Source organism: Notolepis coatsorum (assembly GCF_963971535.1).
Source record: "Notolepis coatsorum genome assembly, chromosome: 4".
Taxonomy (NCBI): Eukaryota; Metazoa; Chordata; class Actinopteri; order Aulopiformes; family Paralepididae; genus Notolepis; species Notolepis coatsorum.
Genome location: NC_140168.1, coordinates 74,286,556 through 74,307,280, shown reverse-complemented (window position 1 = coordinate 74,307,280; position 20,725 = coordinate 74,286,556). Strand labels below are relative to the sequence as shown.

Genomic DNA, 20,725 nt, shown 5'->3' with positions numbered 1-20,725 from the left:
GTGTTTTTGCGGACCTCCCAAACTTTCAAACTTTAGACTGTTTTCTTTCTTTTTACCATCTTTTAACCAGTGATCTTAACTGATCACTGTGACTTTTGCTCTTATCGTTTATACTGTTGGATTTATTGGTTTTATGTGACTTCTTACTGGACGTGACCTAAAGCTATCGGCGCTTGTTGTTGCCATAGCTACAGCTACACGCTACAGTACTCACGGTGCTGAGCTCCCCCGAGGAAATGGCTCCAACATCAGATGTCGCAGAGATGCGAACGGAACTGAAGAACATCGAGATACTAGTAATGGATCTTATCAAGCGTCAAACGGAGCTAATGTCCAAGCTGGCTAGCATGGAACAAGCGGACGCAGGCTGCACCAGCAGTCCCTCCTGGGCGACAGTGGTGAGGGGCCGACGGAAGCTCTCCCTTCCTCTCTATGATCCCGTTGATTCACCTCAACTATCAAACCGATTCAATCCTCTTTGTAGTGATTCCAGCATCCTTGGCTCTCCTTCGTTTCCGTCTCCTGCTGCTAGTAGTGTAGCTTTGCTCAAAGACTATCCGAGGATAGCTACTAGCCTAGCTACTAGCCAGGCTCCAAGCGAAGCTACCAGGACGACGGCCCTCTCCAGCTCACAACTCAACCATGGAAGTATATCTGCGCCCCGGAGCAGAAAGCGCTCTGCCCTGTTTGCTCTCGCATCGCCAAGCTCCCCAGACTCACGCGATGGGTCCGACTCCCCAAAGTTTAAACGCCCTCGTCTGCGGTGCTCTGCAGCACATACCAGGATGATCATTCAAACGGCGAGTGTCATCGATGGAAATGCCGCTGTGAATGAGCCCCTCCTCACGGCGCTGCTGCCCGACCAACCGTCTAGCTCCGCCAGCAATGCAGACGCTACTCCTGCGGCTTTTCACCATAGAAACCTGGCCATCTACGACGGGGAATGCATCCAGGAACAGCCAGAGATCCTACTCATCGGAGATTCCATCACCAGGTTTTTGCAAATACCACACGGCATTACGTATTGTTTTTCCGGTTTAAAAGTTACTGACTTACTGGAGTGTACTCCCGAAATCATCGAGAGATATCCGTCCGCCCACACCGTTATTATTCATATCGGAGCAAATGACGTAATGGCTAGACAATCCGTTAAACTCCAATCTGACTTTGAATCACTAATACTCACTATTGAAAGCCTGGGTAAAATATGCATTGTGTCTGGCCCCATTCCATCCATGGGTCGTGGATCTGAGCGATTTAGCCGTCTGTTCTGGTTGCACAAATGGCTACAGACCCACTGTACTACTATAGGACTTTGCTATATAAATAACTTTGATCTGCTCTGGTCCAGGAAAGACCATTACAGACCCGATGGCATCCATCCAAACATATCAGGGGTAAATGTGCTAATACATAACGTCATACAAAGTATAGCATCACTGGCCTGACAACCAACCATATCTAGCTCTGTAGACTATATACAGAAGCAGCCTAAACTACAAAAAAACACGTTGAGTGTCATCCCGATTCTGATCACCAAAAGACTAATCAATTACTCATTATCACGTCCCATATGTAAATCTAACCTTATCAATATCAGTGTTCAACCACAGACTATCTCACACCCCACTACAGAACCCGTACAGCTAAAACTAGCACTGTTCAACGTTAGAGCGCTGAAACAAAAATCATTTCTGATAAATGAACTCATAGTAAAACATGGTGTACATTGTATGTTTTTAGTAGAGACATGGTTAGACAATATCACTGGTGTAGCAACACTGATTGAGACCTGCCCTTCCAATTTTAAATTCTATCAATCAAACAGACAGAGTGGGAGGGGAGGAGGAATAGCAGCAATCATCTCCACTCAATTTGTGTGCAATGATATTGACCTGGGAACATTTTTATCATTTGAATACCTTGCTATTGTATTGAAAACAGAAATGCCAGTAATATGTGTGACATTGTATCGACCACCAAGGTACTCGCCACTCTTCATACAGGAATTTTCAGAACTCATATCGATCTGCATTACCAGGTATGATAGAATCATTCTTAATGGAGATCTAAATATTCATATCAACAAAAAGGATGACCCCAGGGGTTGTGAGTTTCTGAACCTACTGGACAGTTTTGGACTGATGCAACATGTTCACGAGGCCACCCACCAACATGGCAACACTCTGGACCTACTAATAACAACAGGGCTAAACATTGAGAATATATCAGTAAAACAAATTCCAATTTCTGACCATTATTGTGTGTTCTATGGTACAAGCCTAATATTACATAAGACCAGAAGCGAATTCCTAGTTCACAGAAGGCTTCTGGACGCTAGAGCTGAAGCAAAATTCTCTAGTATGATGAAATCATACGACCAATGCAGTAAATCCTCCTTAAATCAGCAAGTGCAAAACTTCCACAACACCTTGTCAACCGTGTTAGATACTGTTGCCCCTCTAAAGGTTAAAAAGGTAAAAACTGATAGAATCTCTCCATGGCTAAATAAAACCAATGTTAAAGATAACAAGAGAAAATGTAGGATAGCCGAGCGAAAATGGAGGAAACTCAAACTCACAGCTCACTTTAATTTATACAAAGACGCCATGGGCGCATACAATAAGGCAATACAACTTGCGAGAAAGGAATATTTTTCCAAAATGATCTCAGAAAATATGGGTAACTCGAGGGTACTTTTTTCCACCATTGACCGGCTGATTAACATACCACCCCCCCATATACCGCAGCAATCAGCCACAAAATGTGAAGAGTTCGCAGTTTTCTTTAATGAAAAAATATCATTGATTAGAGCAAGCATTACCGCTGATATGGATCTGGCTATGAGTGAAACCCCACCTGAGATAACTATGGGGGAATTCACATGTATTACATTACCTGACCTCTGTAAGATTGTCTCCGAGTGTAATTCCGCCACCTCCTGCCTCGATCCTATACCAACAGCATTTCTCAAGCGGGTGTTTGATAGTGTCTCAAATCATGTCCTTGAAATCATAAATATGTCTCTTCAAACAGGCACTTTTCCAGATGCATTTAAAACAGCTGTAGTAAAACCACTACTAAAGAAAACAAACTTAGATGTAAACGAACTAAAAAGCTATAGGCCAATATCGAACCTTCCATTTATCAGCAAGATATTAGAAAAGATAGTCTCAGTACAAATAAACTCCTTTCTCAAAGATAATAACATCATGGATGAACTACAATCAGGTTTCAGAACAAATCACAGCACTGAAACTGCCCTTACCAAAATAGTTAGCGACCTCAGGCTAAACTCCGATGCTGGCAAAGTCTCAATTCTTGTCCTATTGGACCTTAGTGCAGCGTTCGATACGATTGACCATAATATCTTGATCAGTCGTCTAGAAAGACTGGTTGGCTTTTCCGATCATGTACTAAATTGGCTCATAACATACATTAAGGGAAGAAGGTTCTATGTTAAGCTTGGAGACAATGTATCCGAGGAACATAACAGCAATTTTGGAGTCGCACAAGGAAGCTGCCTTGGTCCATTACTCTTCTCACTATATATGCTGCCCCTCGGGGACATCATTCGAGACCACAATGTATGCTTCCATAGTTATGCTGATGATACACAACTATATATCTCCGCAGAACCAAATAACACTACAGCCATACAGTCCATTACAAATTGTCTGTTAGCAATAAACAAGTGGATGAACAATAACTTCCTAAAATTAAACGAAAGCAAGACCGAAATCCTATTGATCGGCCCAAAAGCGAAAAGGGAAGTGCTTTGTAAAAACCTGGGGAGTCTGTCATCCTATGTAAAGACTGAGGTTACAAGCCTAGGTGTCATCTTGGACTCAGACCTGACCTTTAAGTCTCATATAAATAAGGCCATGAAAACGTCATTCTTCCACCTAAGAAACATAGCGAAAGTAAGACCTTTCGTAAATAAAAAGGATGCAGAGAAACTTATTCATGCTTTTGTATCAAGTCGGCTTGACTATTGTAATGCACTGTTCACTGGTCTTCCCAAAGCAACCATTGGGAAGCTTCAGCTTATCCAAAACTCTGCAGCTCGATTACTAACTCATACAAGGAGAAGAGAACATATCACTCCAGTCCTGGCCACTCTGCACTGGCTTCCAATAACTCATAGAATTGATTTTAAGGTCCTTTTCCTAACATATAAAGCTCTTAATGAGCAAGGCCCAAAATACATAGCAAATTCCCTAGTTAGTTATCTGCCCTCAAGAACGCTACGGTCATCCACTACAGGTTTACTAGACACGCCCAGAAACCAAAAAAGGATAGGAAGTATGGCATTTGCCAACTATGCCCCAAAACTATGGAACACACTACCAACACACATCAGAAACGCCAGCTCTATACACATTTTTAAAGGAAAATTAAAAACGTACCTATACAGTCTAGCTTACAAATAGTTATGGCTTGGAAAAACCTGATGGATCCATGAGGCTAGGATAAGCCTTGTGGACCCAACTTTTTAGATGAAGGAACGGGTACATAGGAGACACGCCTCCAGTTTTTCAAAAGTTTTTGACACGCCTCAGCTTCTGAGCTGAAGGAGTGTTTTTGCGGACCTCCCAAACTTTCAAACTTTTTAGATGAAGGAATGGGTACAATAGGAGACACGCCTCCAGTTTTTCAAACGTTTTTGACACACCTCAGCTTCTGAGCTGAAGGTCGTGTTTTTGCGGACCTCCCAAACTTTCAAACTTTTTAGATGAAGGAATGGGTACAATAGGAGACACGCCTCCAGTTTTTCAAAAGTTTTTGACACGCCTCAGCTTCTGAGCTGAAGGCGTGTTTCTGCGGACCTCCCAAACTTTCAAACTTCTTAGATGAAGGATGGGTACAATAGGAGACACGCCTCCAGTTTTTCAAAAGTTTTTGACACACCTCAGCTTCTGAGCTGAAGGCGTGTTTTTGCGGACCTCCCAAACTTTCAAACTTTAGACTGTTTTCTTTATGCGTTTTTCTTTTTCTTTCTTTCTACCACAAGACGCGGCCACTGATGGGTCCATGGGACTTGGATAAGTCCTGTGGACCCAACTCTGGCCACTGACCACATGAGCGAACGGGTACATACGCACACAATACACGGCCACTGATGGATCCGTGGGACTTGGTAAAGCACTATGGACCCAACTATGACCACTGATAAAAACGTAACTACACTAGCATTATAAGACCTAAACATTGCTACCTACCATACAAGTGCATTGGTTTAGTGCATTTCCGGTTGCCACTGAGCGGAAATGTTTGTGCGGACCTGTTCTCCCAAACTGGTAAGCAAATGACTGTTTTTACGTCATTTTCATTTTTACGTTACTATTATTATTATTATTATTATTATTATTTTTTAACATTGATCTTAACTGATCACTATGACTTTATTGCTTTTATCGTTATATATGCCTATAATTGTGTACAGCACTTTGAGCTACATGACATGTATGAAAGGTGCTTTATAAATACTTACTTACTTACTTACTTACTTACCTTGCACGGTTGCCTCCGCCGTTGGTGTGTTAATGTGTGAGTGAATGGGTCAAATGTGAGGAACAAATTGTAAAACGCTTTGGATAAAAGCGATATATAAATGCACCATTTACCCCATATCAGCTCTGTAGAAAAGGTTAGTGAAGTAAAGAAAATGCTTATCAGCTCTGTAAAAATGGTTAGTAAAGTTAAAAAAGATCATATCAGCTCTGTACAAATGGTTAGTGAAGTTAAAAAATATCATATCAGCTCTGTACAAATGGACTTCGTGAAGTTAAAAAAGATCATATCAGCTCCGAGCTTCCATGTTAAAAGCCTGCAAGCGAACACATGGTTAATCCCAAAGAAGAAGAGACAGAAGAAAAGGGTTAGGGTTAGATAAAGGGAGTCTCGTTAGTGGCCTCACAGGAAATCTCCATTAGAGAGGGGTTAGAGCGCATGAAAGGCAAATGGAGCTGAAAGTGCAACAGTAAGTGGGCTTGCTTTCATAACCCCCATGCAAAGAACTTCATCAATGTACTGTACCCAGAACACATCCTTGGAAGACTTCACTGGGTTCTTAGTCATCTCATGGCAGCCATTTACCTGTCAATTCACAATGATGTCAGTGTAAAGGGCACCATTTATTTTGTTAAGACCTAAAAGGGGCACATGTGCAGATGATTTATTTCGCACATAATCATACATATCCCCAATTTTGCACACATTCACATTTGACAAGTTATTGAGAGATTTGTGAACGATTTGTGCAGTGATGTGACACTTGGATCCTCACTACAGAGAGGTGGATTTTCTAAAGAACTAGTGAGTAGGCTACGGAGTCAACCTGTGTCATATGTTTTATAATGGATTTTCTAAAGAATGTTTACAATCCATTCATTCACGCACATCAACTGTGTGCACACTGGCCACGCCCTGCCTCCAATTCAAGTCTACTATTTGCATAATAAACAGTAGCTAGGCCGTCAGTAATCTTCTATGGTTTCTCTCCTCCACATTTCCTGTGGTGCTTTTTCCCTATTGCTACAGTAGGTTTTTAGTTAGTTTTTCCTTACCTTCACTGGGGTATGTTGGGGAGTGTTGCATTTGTTTATTTTACATTTATTTTGTTTAAAGAAGACGTGTCCGGCCCATGGGGACGTTAACGTGTGTTGTCGGGCCTTACAAATAAATTTGATTTGATTTGTATAATTTAACCTGTAATCTTTTTCATAGATTTCAGATGACTTTGTTCACTTGTTGAGTGCAAGAACGTTGTGACAACCACTCACTATGCACACTTGTAGCTAAAACTCAAAACCACATCTTGGGTGGTTGAAAGTGAAATGTTTTCTCAACAACTCAACAAGTTAGTGTGGATTGGATGTTTCTTTAAAAGAAATCTATAAATTACAAGTGTATATACGAGGCCTAAGATTCTTAGATATGATTCTTGATTTAACATTGTCATACATTAGTTTGAGAACGCTTCTCTCACCTCTGAGGAGTAATCTTCAGCTGTGGTGGACACCTCGCTCTCTGGCTGCAACATAACAAGAGAAAAAGAACGTCAGCTACTCAGAGACATCTGTCATGAGGACTCCTTAGGGGACGACATCTGTCATGAGGACTCCTTAGAAGACATCTGTCATGAGGACTCCTTAGAAGACATCTGTCATGAGGACTCCTTAGAAGACATCAGTCATGAGGACTCCTTAGAAGACATCTGTCATGAGGACTCCTTAGAAGACATCAGTCATGAGGACTCCTTAGAAGACATCTGTCATGAGGACTCCTTAGAAGACATCTGTCATGAGGACTCCTTAGAAGACATCTGTCATGAGGACTCCTTAGAAGACATCAGTCATGAGGACTCCTTAGAAGACATCTGTCATGAGGACTCCTTAGAAGACATCAGTCATGAGGACTCCTTAGAAGACATCTGTCATGAGGACTCCTTAGGGGACATCAGTCATGGGGACTCCTTAGGGGACATCAGTCATGGGGACTCCTTAGGGGACATCAGTCACGAGGACTCCTTAGAAGACATCAGTCATGAGGACTCCTTAGAAGACATCTGTCATGAGGACTCCTTAGAAGACATCTGTCATGAGGACTCCTTAGGAGACATCTGTCATGAGGACTCCTTAGAAGACATCAGTCATGAGGACTCCTTAGGAGACATCAGTCATGAGGACTCCTTAGAAGACATCAGTCATGAGGACTCCTTAGGGGACATCAGTCATGAGGACTCCTTAGGAGACATCAGTCATGAGGACTCCTTAGGAGACATCAGTCATGGGGACTCCTTAGGAGACATCAGTCATGAGGACTCCTTAGAAGACATCAGTCATGAGGACTCCTTAGGGGACATCAGTCATTGGGACTCATTCAGAACAGCTACACGGTCATCATATGAGCCAGGAGTGGTTCAGAACAGACAGGACTGCCACCGACTTAAAGGCAACATATTATGTATCTTTCCAACAATTGTATTTGAATTCCTTGAATCTCGAACACATTTGTAAAAAAAAATTGTACAAAAAACGAATTTAATTATTTATTTCCCTTTCTTCCCTTGTATTGAACAGTGTTTTTGGTGGCTGTAGCAACACACCACATTTTAAATGCATTATTTCCTTCCCTGGCTGGCTGCCCCACACCCAAGAGTAAAACACCTTTACAAACTGAGCAGTACATTAGGTAGATGTTCCTGGCTCCAAAAAGCACAGCTGTTTGATGAATCATAGCCAATTATTTTTTACATTTTCACAAACCCATTTTCCACAATATGTCCAGTTTGAAGAACTGCAGCACTTTTGGTGCAATGCAAATATGGCTGGAAATACCTTGTAATTAACTATTTGTTACTTCAGTGATCATGTCATTTCACATACAAAGTGCAGATCATCCAGACAATGTTTCCGTCTACATACAGTCTAGTCCGGCAGCGTGACTACGAATAGAGCTCTGGACTCATGATCGGAAGATCACCGGTTCGAGGCCCCGGGCAGTGTTGTTGTCCAGCAGGGGGCACTCTGTCCTCTGGACTTGTCAGTAACAATGCCCCTGTTACGGTGATAGGGACACCATACAGCTGCGAGTGCCGTCCTTCGGATGAGATTCTAAACCGAGGTCCTGACTGAATTCGGTCGTTAACTCTTTCACTGCCACACTACAGAAGGTGAACCCTTTACTAGCACACAACCGACGGTCGCAGTGAAAGGGTTAACCTTCTGTGTATTGTCGCAGTGAAAGGGTTAACCGCTTTGGTAGCGCTGCAGTGAAAGGGTTAAAGAACCCAGGACGCCTATCGTAAAGAGTAGGGGGTTTCCCCGACGTTCGTGGCTAAATTCAGTGCTACCAGTGGTGGTACCAGAAGTGAGCCACAACACAGCGGCTCAGTGCTCAACTCATCATAAACATCTGGTGCATTAGAGATGCTTTAGTGACACAACACAGCAGCTCAGTGCTCAACATCATAAACATCTGGTGCATTAGAGATGCTTTAGTGACACAACACAGCAGCTCAGTGCTCAACATCATAAACATCTGGTGCATTAGAGATGCTTTAGTGACACAACACAGCAGCTCAGTGCTCAACATCATAAACATCTGGTGCATTAGAGATGCTTTAGTGACACAACACAGCAGCTCAGTGCTCAACATCATAAACATCTGGTGCATTAGAGATGCTTTAGTGACACAACACAGCAGCTCAGTGCTCAACATCATAAACATCTGGTGCATTAGAGATGCTTTAGTGACACAACACAGCAGCTCAGTGCTCAGCATCATAAACATCTGGTGCATTAGAGATGCTTTAGTGACACAACACAGCAGCTCAGTGCTCAACATCATAAACATCTGGTGCATTAGAGATGCTTTAGTGACACAACACAGCAGCTCAGTGCTCAACATCATAAACATCTGGTGCATTAGAGATGCTTTAGTGACACAACACAGCAGCTCAGTGCTCAGCATCATAAACATCTGGTGCATTAGAGATGCTTTAGTGACACAACACAGCAGCTCAGTGCTCAACATCATAAACATCTGGTGCATTAGAGATGCTTTAGTGACACAACACAGCGGCTCAGTGCTCAACATCATAAACATCTGGTGCATTAGAGATGCTTTAGTGACACAACACAGCAGCTCAGTGCTCAACGTCAAGTGGCTTCTCAGCTCTGGTCCAGCCAGCTGAAGACTTCTTAGCTTAACATAACAGACCGACAGTAAGTTTGGGGGAACTAATGGGATAACTGGGGATGTTGTTTGGTCCTGACAAGAGTATCAAAGCAACTCTGAGGTCATGCTCAATGTCCAATCTGTTCCTCTGCTCAGTCCTTTTTTTTTTTTTTAATATACTTGTTTTTTCGATTAGTCGACTAATCGAAAAAATTATCGACAGATTAGTCGACTACCAAAATAGTCATTAGTTGCAGCCCTACTTTAGTGACACAACACAGCAGCTCAGTGCTCGACGTCATAAACATATCCGCAGCTCTTCTCAAGTGCCTGTTAAAAGGCTTGAAAGGGGAAACACTTTGAAGCTACACCGTTACCACAGCAACTACCCCTTTTTCTTTCCTGCTCAGCAACATAGCACCTCTGTGGTAATTCAATTGTGAGAACCCTCGCTAAACAATTAACAGTAACATTACATTATAAGTAGGGATGCACCGATCCGATATTGATATCAGCCCCGATATCACTAAAACAGCTAGATCGGGTATCGGAGACTATTTAAATTTTTTTTGTATTTTCTTTTATATATATATATATATATATATATTTTTTTTTTATATATATATTTTTTTCTATATCCATGTGTTAATTTGTTACATATTGTTTCACTAAGTTAGGAAAGTAATGTTTTAAGTCAAGCCTGATGTTGCCTTGCACAAAAGAATGATCCCAGTCTCTTCCACACAGTGAGGCCTACAGTTTATTAATTGAACAATGGGTATCGGATCGGTACTCGGTAGGGCTGTCTTAAATACTTCAAAGCTTTGAAGCTTTGTTCGATGGGCATGGGATTCGAATATGAAAATTAAATTCGATTATTACAACAACAAAACATTATATATATATGATTTTTTTTAATTATTGCAAAATCAACTCTGCCTCTCTTTGTTAACTACAACAAGCAATGCTGTTTGTTATTTAAGATGAGGTCGGACTCGGCACTGACGGATTTGTGTTCATTGTGCTGCTTTTATAAAGCCTCAAATGACGGCTTACAATATTTGATGAAAGCAAAGTGTTTTGTTTGTCTAAGATTTAAAAAGGTTTAAACTTTACAGCACTGACAAAGTTGAACAAAGTTCTGTACAAGTCCCACAACATAAACATTTTAAAATAAAAAAATAAAATAAATTAAAAATAAAGAATTTATAATAATAATTTTTTTTTATCTCGAAGCTTCGAATTAAAATTGAATCTCGGCCCCGAAGCTTCGAATTCCAAAAATAAATTCGAAGGTGAGCCCTAGTACTCGGTATCGGCCGATATCAGCCCAGGTATCGGTATCAGGACTGAAAAAGTCGGATCGGTGCATCCCTAATTATAAGAGATTAAAAAAGAAAAGATTCAACATATATCAACCCGAATTACTTCAGTAAGAAAGAAATGTAATAAAAAGTTCAGTGTCCGTGCGTTATAATGATGGATAATGGCTACGATTTTAAATGGGACAAATTTTAGACCTTTAGGTCTTTGAGGTCCCCTAAACATGTCTTAAGTTTTAGATTATGCATTCTCTATACCCCTGTTTCAGTCCTGTTCTCAATGGGCTGTTTCTGTGCCCGTAACAAGCTAACTGCTTTTATTGTACAAATATGATGATTATCGTACATCTAGCAGTGGTGCACGAGCCTGTAGTGTACCATCTAACAAAATGTTTATCCAACTTTCAGACTAGACATCGCAGATCAAATATGACTCAAGATCCAGCAATAGCATAGCAATCGTATCGTTAAAGATGTTGTCAGAAACAAATTTTAGGTTCAACTTTAGGTAGAAAAGAGAAGATACACGCGAGCCGCCATCTTGTACATGTGCATTTTATCAAGATATCTTCACATGCAGATACACAAGCATACAAGGTGTAATAGTAATTTATTATATGTTACATCATTTGTACAGCTTATTGGACATGTTCATAGTTCTGTTATAAATACATATTTCTCTGTAGAAAGCTTTAACTAGTTTAACTAGTCAAGACACTAGGCGACAGTCTGACGGTGTTAATAAAACAACTTAAAGGTCAGGCCAGCTTGACTTAGATATGACATGTCCTATGTTCTATTTTTATACAATTTCTACAGTTCACGGTCTGGCTCATTTGAAATATTCCACAACAGATTGGCGACGAGGATGGGATACCGAGGCTTGACCACCAGCGGGCTAAAGAGGTTGGTGTTTGCGTTAGAGCATTCCAGGAGAGCATAATCTTTCCCCGTCTCAAAATCCTCAGAGAACAATTAACTTTAAGGAGACGAGAGAACCACTGAAAGAGAACGCCTGGTCGTCACCTCAGTGAGTCCGACGCAGAGCGTCACTATACTCATAACTATGGTTATATACATAACCGTACGTTATACATCGTATAGCTCCGCTCTGTGTCATACTGTAATACAGGAGCTAAGCAGAGCGAGAGCTCGACAAATGTACCCGCTGAGGTCCCATCAGAACCGGGGAGGACCCGAGCCCCTGGACCCCTCTAGCGGAGGACCGGAGGGTATCGGATCCGACTGTGCAAAGAGGAGTTTTAGCAACTCAACGCACAGGGTGAGCAGACCGTGGGACTTAGCCACGACTACACAAACGCGCAACCCACATGCCACTAGGGAACGAACGGAAAGGAACAAACCCCCGTTACAACCCCTAATATCATGGGGTCAAGAGCAAAAGCCCAACCCCGTGGCAAGGCCGTAGCAGCGGAGCGCGAAGGAGGACCCAGACCCAGGAAGGGACTGGACCCCCCCGGAAAAGGGGGCCTGGAGAGGCCAACGACGCCGCAGCATTGAGACCCCACCAGGCGGTCACTAGTGACACCACCACCCACATCGCCAGCGTATTCGGACAGGGCCCATCCAAGAGCAGGCCCTTCCCCCCTACAGCACGCCACCCCGAAGCACTCAAGAGGCTACACCCACAGCGGGATCAGGCAGCGCACCGGGGAGACGACCCCCAAAAGAGGTCGATCCCTCAATCCAGGCAACAGGCCACTCGACCTGAGGCTGGAGCACTGCGGACTAGACAGGCGCCAAAGGGGTCTGCTGAAACAGCACCCCGGCGGAAGGGGCGTATGCTGGCATGTTGTGCACCATGTCACAGCCTCCACAAAAAAAACCTCAACTCTCTAGAGGGGCCGAGGCAGAGAAGGCCGACATGATTGGCAGACGTCATGAAAGGTGCGGGGGCACACTCACAGGTGGACAGGGCCAAACACGGCCTACCCTGAGAGTTGACTCCGCTACCAACACACCAGGGAACCAACCACCCCCTTGGTTCTAACATGAGGCGGTTGTTCCTATAACCCCCCAAGAAAAAACTACAAAACACAACTGCGGGTATACACTGGCTATACCGCAGTACAAGTGTTTCAGTTTTCAAAAAGGGGTTAACCCAGGCCAACGGGTCGACGAAAACAATTTCGAACCCGGACCCGGCGGACCGGGACGTACACAGGGATGCCAGGAGTTCTACAAGAACCACCTCAACAGCCCCCTCCCAGCCCTGCCTAAGCAGGAGAAGAGAGGGGCGAAAAAGAATGGAGAAGGACCAGGCTCCCTCAACACAGCGCAAGGTACAACACAACATGGACCAAGCAACAGTGAGGGGTAACACGTAGTAACACAACCACGAACATCTCCATAACGTCAAACCCTGCAACGCCTGGGTTGACCCGGCATCCCCCCCCCCCCCCGAAAAAAGCACAAGTCCCTCAGGGTACCAGAACAGCAGATCTGCGCCCCGGCGGACAACGGGTTAACTGACCTGGTCTGGCACGACCAGAATCAGTCCCGTGCCCTAATCACGCCGCCATCCCCAGTCCCAGGAGGGGGGTAGGTAGGTACGCGTGTCGATTGATTGATTGATTGAAAAGTTTACAGATTGCAGAATGGGTACAGTACTGTACAGCCCAATACATACAATTGTTAAGGGGATCCAAAACATTATAGAGGGCGCCACCCAGACGGTGCCCTTCGTACCGCACCCGGTGGCCCACCCCAAGGGCGTGAGACTGTTAACATCCCCCAGATATGAACGAGAATTCGTCGAGACAAGCCTAGTACACTCGGAAGAGACAAACTCCATCCCAGTTGCCCCATAAAAACGCTGTTTCAATGATGAGCAACCAAGGCGCGCAAGCCCATGCGTGGTTCCTATCAGAAGCACCCAGGGCCAGCACTATGTACACGTCGAGACCCAAAACATATCAATGGTATTCTAACAAGAACCAAGATACTGTTCCTCCAAGCCGCCTGGGAGAACGACAAGAAGCCGCTTTTTTCACAGAAAAAAATACGGACATGGGTCCCATACGACGCGGCCGAGGGAAAACAAAAACTAAAAAAAAGAGGGGACGGGGAGCGACGTACCCTATGACGAGGGGAATCCCATGACTCAACAGACCATTATAGGCGAGGAGTCAGGGAACTCCCTAAACAATACCCCGTCAACCTGCATAAAGGAGGGGACGGGGAACCCCCAGAGAGACTTCCCACGTGAGCAATAAATTGAAAAGCTTATGTAGGTTAGGTTTACTTTATTTGTTCAAGGGGGACAGTGTACATTAATAAAACATTTTACAAATGTAAATGCACCCAATTTTAGCCAAAAGGCTCATTTCCATTGGCAGTCCCCCTGCCTGTAACATTGACGTGACCAAAGGCTCAAGATACATATATACCGAGCGTTACGGCGCTCCCATAGTCGAGCAGACTGTACACAGAGCAGACTCCGCGGAGGTCCGCGCGGCTCTTTGAGCTTTGATCTCAGCGGACAGCAGACCCACAGGTGCGAAGCTACTATTTTCTGACGCGCGGACATCCGCGCCGCTGACTTGGTGTCACACAAAACGCTGCTCTGCGTTTTGGTTGACATCGAACTGCATTTAATGTGACGCCGATCTGCATTTTACTCTGACCACTCGCTCCGTGCCAAGAGAGATGTTTGAATGGCTTTTCTAAATGAAGTGTAAAATTGCCAGTTTTATTTCGAAATATTGGAAACGGAGATAACATAGAATGTTATCTCCGTTTCCAATATTTTTAAATAAAACTGTTGCTTTTATTTCATGCAATGCGTGTCTTTTCAGCACCACGCGCTGTCCACCTCAAGCCTATACGGTACATTGCATCTCGCTGCCTATATACCTGTGTTATTCAAGTGCGTAAAACTGCCCGTTTTATTATCGAAATATTGGAAACGGAGATAACACTCTTTATTTTGACATCGGATGACGACGACATGACAGAAGTTGAACAGCGTGGGGACAATTGTGTAAACTGGCGCGTGACATCTAGGAAATTGGTCCACGGAGGTCCGCTCGACTATGAAGGCTCAAAGAGTCCGCGCGGACCTCCGCGGAGTCTGCTCTGTGTACAGTCTGCTCGACTATGGGAGCACCTACGTAGCAGAACTCTCCGAGTTCCTATGCACCGCAACACCAACTTGACAATAACAAAGAACCACACATGGGGCCTGTAAAGAACTCACGGAAGTCGGCAACCAATAGAAACGCGCCCAGTGACGTATTCTATGGCGGGGGGAATCCCATGACTCAACCGACCATGACAGGCGAGGAGTCAGGGAATCCCCCCTCCCTACCCCGTAGGGCTGAATGATAGAGGGCCCAACCCCCCGACCAATCAGAAAAGAGGGAAGGAGGGGTTTATCCGGTTACCCCTTCATGATCCCAAACCCTGTATACGATAGTAAACAAGCCACGATGATACCTATGTAGCCAGCATGCTAATGGAACAGCGTATATCCTAACAGGATAAGCTAACCCAACGCACGCTAGCCACAGACAACACGTCTGCGAACAGGGTTTATAACAAGGCAGAGGTTTATGTGTGAACATGACACCCGTGTTTCATGTTTCAAGAAAAAAACACAGAAGATCGAGAGAGGGTCTATAAGACCGTGGTACAAGTTACACACACGAGTACTTCTGCAGGCCAACACTCCAGTGTTGTGGCTCAATGCCACTGTTTCAAATGTAACAGAACACACAACCCCCTCAGACAACGGTAAATCTTTACCACTATAGGAAGAAACATATTTCTTCAGGACGAGGAAAGAAAAAGCCTTTCGACTGCACTGCACGCTCCTCCTCCATGTCCCTGCAAGCAGCCGTCATCAGCTGTATTGCCGACCCGAAGAGCCCAGCATCAGAGAGGGGGGGCGTAAGCAAGGGAAGTCTTTTCCGCTCCGGCACCCGCGCTTGCTCCAGCCAAAGGTGGCGCTGGGTTAGAGTGGCCAGGGTGCGTACCTTCCCGGCGGCGATTGCCTGCAGCTGTATCAGGTGCAGGATGGCTCCAGCCGCCTGGGCGTGCAGGAACTGATGGTGTTCGTCCAGCACCGCACCGCCCGCCATCATCCCTGACATGAAGCACGCCAGCAGCGCGATGTTGGACGTCGCAGCTAGGCTCTGAGTCGAGGCGATGAATGACTGGTCACTCAAGTTGGCCAACTGCCTAGCCGATTTCCCTTGGGGAACCGGCTTCCGCAACGGCTCCCACACCATCTCAGGACAAAGGAGAGACACCATCGGGCTATCAAGCCGAGGCACCCCTTCCTTCAGTCCCTCGATCAAACCCACCACCCGCGTGACTTGCACGTAGGCGGGGGTAAGGCCGGTGATGCGGGAGATTACCTGTCCCTGACGCACGTAGGCCTCCATTGAGGGGAAGAATGGGCAGACAACGGCAGTCTCCCTCACAGGACGACGTTGCCATAGATGACGAGGAAGAAGAACACTGATAGCGTTGTGTGGACCGCCCTGCGAGCCCCAGACCACCGCCCTGCGAGGTTGCCGCCCCTACGGGACGAGACCAGGTAGAATTTTAGGCGCACAGGAAACAAGGCTCGCAGAACGATGGTCTGGGGCTCGCGGGGCAGTCCACACACCGCTATCAGTGTTCTTCTTCCCCGCCAATGAAGTATTCACCCAAAGACCCAATACCGTGTCAACACCTACCGCACTACCGGTAGAATAAGTGCAGAGAACCGTGGGAAGTGATGCAAACTGCCTTTGTCGTGTTTTGAACATTTATGTTGTGTTGATGGAATCACGTTAATATAGAGAGATGAAAACAATACGTTATTTCGATTGATATGAATTGGATAATGCTGGCTGCAGGCTGTTAGCAGAACTAGCGTAACGCGCTGTTTGGGCGTAGAGTCAGTGGCCAATCAGATTGCGCAAACCGAACGCGGAAGTGCAACTCCGTTAGGGAAAATATACACGCTATCGGGACAGCTGAAACCCTCACAGTCGGACACAGCTGAAACCATCACAACAGGGGCGGCAACCTCATCGAAATCATGCTGGACAAAGATATAATGAAAAGCCAAGAAATCTAAGAGACAGTTCCAATAATCCTAACTCATCAAAGCTGTCACCAACCTCACTGAGGTCACCGCCATTCACCACCAACAGGCCTTTAATTAACTGATCCTCCTTCCAACTTGACCACCCAGAGATCTCTAAGGACACGGAGTAAGCTAAACACTGCCTGTACGCGCTTAGTAATGGAACATGTGCAAAGAGACACAAACTTGATGATAATCGCTCATGGAGATGAGATGAGGGTGAAAGAGCGCCTCTCTCCAACAGTGGCATGCCAAACGCCCCTACTCATCTTCAAGGTGATCGACTGTTCCTAAGGATGAATCCCCACCGACAGTAGGGTTGGGTACCTTACACATTTGAACCGATACCGGTACCTGTGAATCGATACCGGTACCCAACGGTACCTTTTTTCAGTACTTTAGTCTCTAAAAATGTAATCTACCTACCTCAGTTTAAAAAAGATTAAAAAAAATATATATATTTCAAACTTCAAATAACTTATTATCTCAGTGAATCCAAAATTACAATGTGGTCGGAAGTGGTGGAGAGAATAAAAGCTAGCATATAATTGTAGTGCCTGGTTAGGAGCGAATGATAATGGATGGATTATCCAAGGGGGGGTCCGGGGGTGGGGGAGCGAGCGAGAGCATATGTGTGTAGGGTAAGACATTTATTTAAAAATGGTGATTTAACTGGATGTGCACTGTTAATTAATGCTTGTATATCTAATTTTATGTTGTCATGTTTGTTTATTTGTTTAAAAAATAATTAAAAAAAAATACAAAAAATACAAAAAAAAATAAAAACGTATTATCATTATTATTTATTTAGAACAATTTGTTAATATATATATAATATATAATATTGCAGCGAGCGTTGTCTGCATCTAGCTTTGTAAAGTGTAACAACATTTGCAACCGTCTTCGGCTTGCCATTGCCCGACTGCTTTGTTATTGAATCAAGTCAAACCCTAGGTAAGCGTGTATTGTGCGTGTGAACGTTGACGTGAACGTGCGGCACACTTCATAGGTTTCGTTTAGCGGAAAATGAAACGTTGACGTCATCGGACTTAAATATTTTTAAATTAAATTTAAAACGTTTTATTTTTTACAGTACCGAAATGTGGCACCGGCGGATCTCACGTGAATCGGTACTCAGTAGTACCGAGATGATTCGGTCAGTAGTACCCTTAAAAGTACCTGATTCGGTACCCATCCGTAACCGACAGGTTGCCAGGGTCACCCGTTTCCTGTCATTCCTGGGGACTGGTGCACATGCTGTCATCATTCATTGTTGTGTTGACTAGTGATGTTTTCCATCCGCTGCCCACCAAGGGGCCCAAAGCCCAGACCAGTTGTGTGCAGAGCTTTTGTCAGGTTTCAGAAGAACCCCCAGGTTTAGTTCTCCCTCTAGTGCCCCTTAGGAACTAGTGACCACACGCTCAATGACAATGACACTATGTAACAACCCATCTTCTACACTCACTGCACACACATCCACGTGTACACAACCACTCACCTTACCACTCACTTTAGACAGTTTAACACACTTTATATTTATCTATTATTAAAGAGATTTGCACTACATTCATACCTCATTTCCACCCTACCCTAAGTTTTGTACCTCATCTCATTTCTGCATTGTACCTCACTGTTACTCATTTTACTCTGTATTGTTTTACTCTGTATTGTATATATGTATATTGACTGAACATTCCTTTACTTACTTCTTAATTACTTTTTTACTTACTTTTTTTACTGTATGTAGCACACTCTCAGGGGCTCATACAGAAACAAGCATTTCATCATAAAGTATTCTGTATTTTGTTGTGACAAATAATAAACAAACTTGAAACTTGAACATAACAGTGCTATGCCTTTTGACTGTGATTACGTTTTAGTATTTTAAACAGCGTTTTAATAGTGTTCTACATTTAAATGAGCATTTTGTATAAAAGTATTCTGTACTTCTGTATGACAACTAATAAAGAAACTTGAAATGACAGGTTAAGTTCTTGTTTTGGCATTTTTAGATTAATATTAAACAGTATTTAGCTATTTGTAAGGGTTTGGTTGTTTTACTTTTTTTTTTATCCACTTTTTCTCCCATTTTCTATATTTTCTCCCATCCCAATTTCGTATCATCCAATTCAACCCTCCCCTGTCACGGACGCTGTTTCTTGCCTCCCACAAGCCGGCTGCAATGTGGACTAAGTCATACATAGCACAAGCCCCCTCCGGTACTTGAGGTAACAGCAGTCGCATCTTTTCACCTGCGCAGCTTGATCTCTCAGTGGCGAGGAGTAACGCGTGGGAGGCTCACGCTGCCCCCGACACTTCCCGATTCTACTGCGCAGGCGCACCAACCGACCTGTAGGAGTCGCTGTCCACAACGCCCGATCCCCACCCATCAGTTTCCCACCCCCTAATACAGCCAATGTGTATTTGTACGGACGACCAGCTAAACTGAAAGCAAATGTGGAGCGCTGGGCTCGAACAGGCGAGCCCAGCGTCTCCAGCATTTCGTGGCGAGCACCTTGCCCACTACGCCACGTAGCCGCCCAGGGTTTGGTTGTTTTACATTGATTGATTGATTACATGATTGTTGTTTTTTGTAGTGATAACATGTTCTAGTTATTTTGATCAAGATTATGACCAAGAAGGTGGAATGTAATAGTCATTTATTATGTTACATCATTTGTACAGCTTATTGGACATGTTCGTAGTTCTGTTATAAATACATATTTCTCTGTACAAAGCTTTAACTAGTCAAGACACTAGGCGACGGTGTTCTTAAAATAACTTAAAGGTCAGGCCAGCTTGACTTAGATATGACATGTCCAAGTACTGTAAATCACATCTTGTTATTTTTCTTGTTGTCTTTCATATCAATCTTGTGACAGATACGACAAAACCCCTAATCTCATCTTTGTTTACCTTTCTGGTCATATCTGTTATTAATTTGTTATCTTTTGACGTCATGTCAAACTAGGTATTTATTGTAAGTCTGACCAGAGCTCTTTCTCACTTTCTGGTCAGAGGCTCGTGTGTACACTTGTCTCTGATTGTAAACTGAGGATACTTTTTCTGTGGCCACAGAAACAGAAATAAACTATGTTCTATTTTTATTAGGGATGTCCGATATTGGCATTAAAATGTGATATCGGTTGATATCGGTATCGGAAATTAAGAGTTGGACAATATCGGTATATCGGTATCGGTAAAAAAGCCAATATAGAGCATCCCTACTTTTTATACAATTTGACTCATCTGAATTTCTACAGTTCACTGTCTGGCTCATTTGAAATATTCCACAACAAAGATATCACCAACTACAGCGATCGTTAGGGTTGGGCATCGTTTGGATTTGAACGATTCCGGTTCCGATTCTCCATATCGATTCCTGTTCAGAACGATTCTCGATTACGATTCTTTGAGGTGCAGGTCAAAACAGGTCACAGCTTATTTCGCAGGAGATTTTTTTTATTTATTTTTTCATACTATTCACATTTTCAGTTGACTTGATACAGTTTAATGTGGTTGCTGTACTGTAACTAGGGTATTAATTTAGGAACCGGAAGTTAGGAACCAGTTCCTAATTAGAACCGGTTTTCGGTGCCCAACCCTAGTGATCGTTGCT

At 43.9% G+C, this 20,725-nt stretch overlaps 1 protein-coding gene across 6 annotated transcripts in view; it reads right to left on the bottom strand.

Moving 5' to 3' along the window:
• The window catches only part of akap9 (A kinase (PRKA) anchor protein 9), a 276,424-nt gene that overhangs the window by 202,733 nt on the left and 52,966 nt on the right, over window positions 1-20,725 (bottom strand). For all 6 annotated transcript variants that reach the window (XM_084313669.1, XM_084313670.1, XM_084313671.1 and 3 more), the window contains exons 3-4: window positions 6,992-7,036; window positions 6,040-6,099 (exon numbers count right to left, since the gene is read on the bottom strand). In XM_084313669.1, coding sequence (XP_084169795.1) covers window positions 6,040-6,099; window positions 6,992-7,036 — 105 coding nt within the window. The remainder of the gene's footprint in view (window positions 1-6,039; window positions 6,100-6,991; window positions 7,037-20,725) is intronic.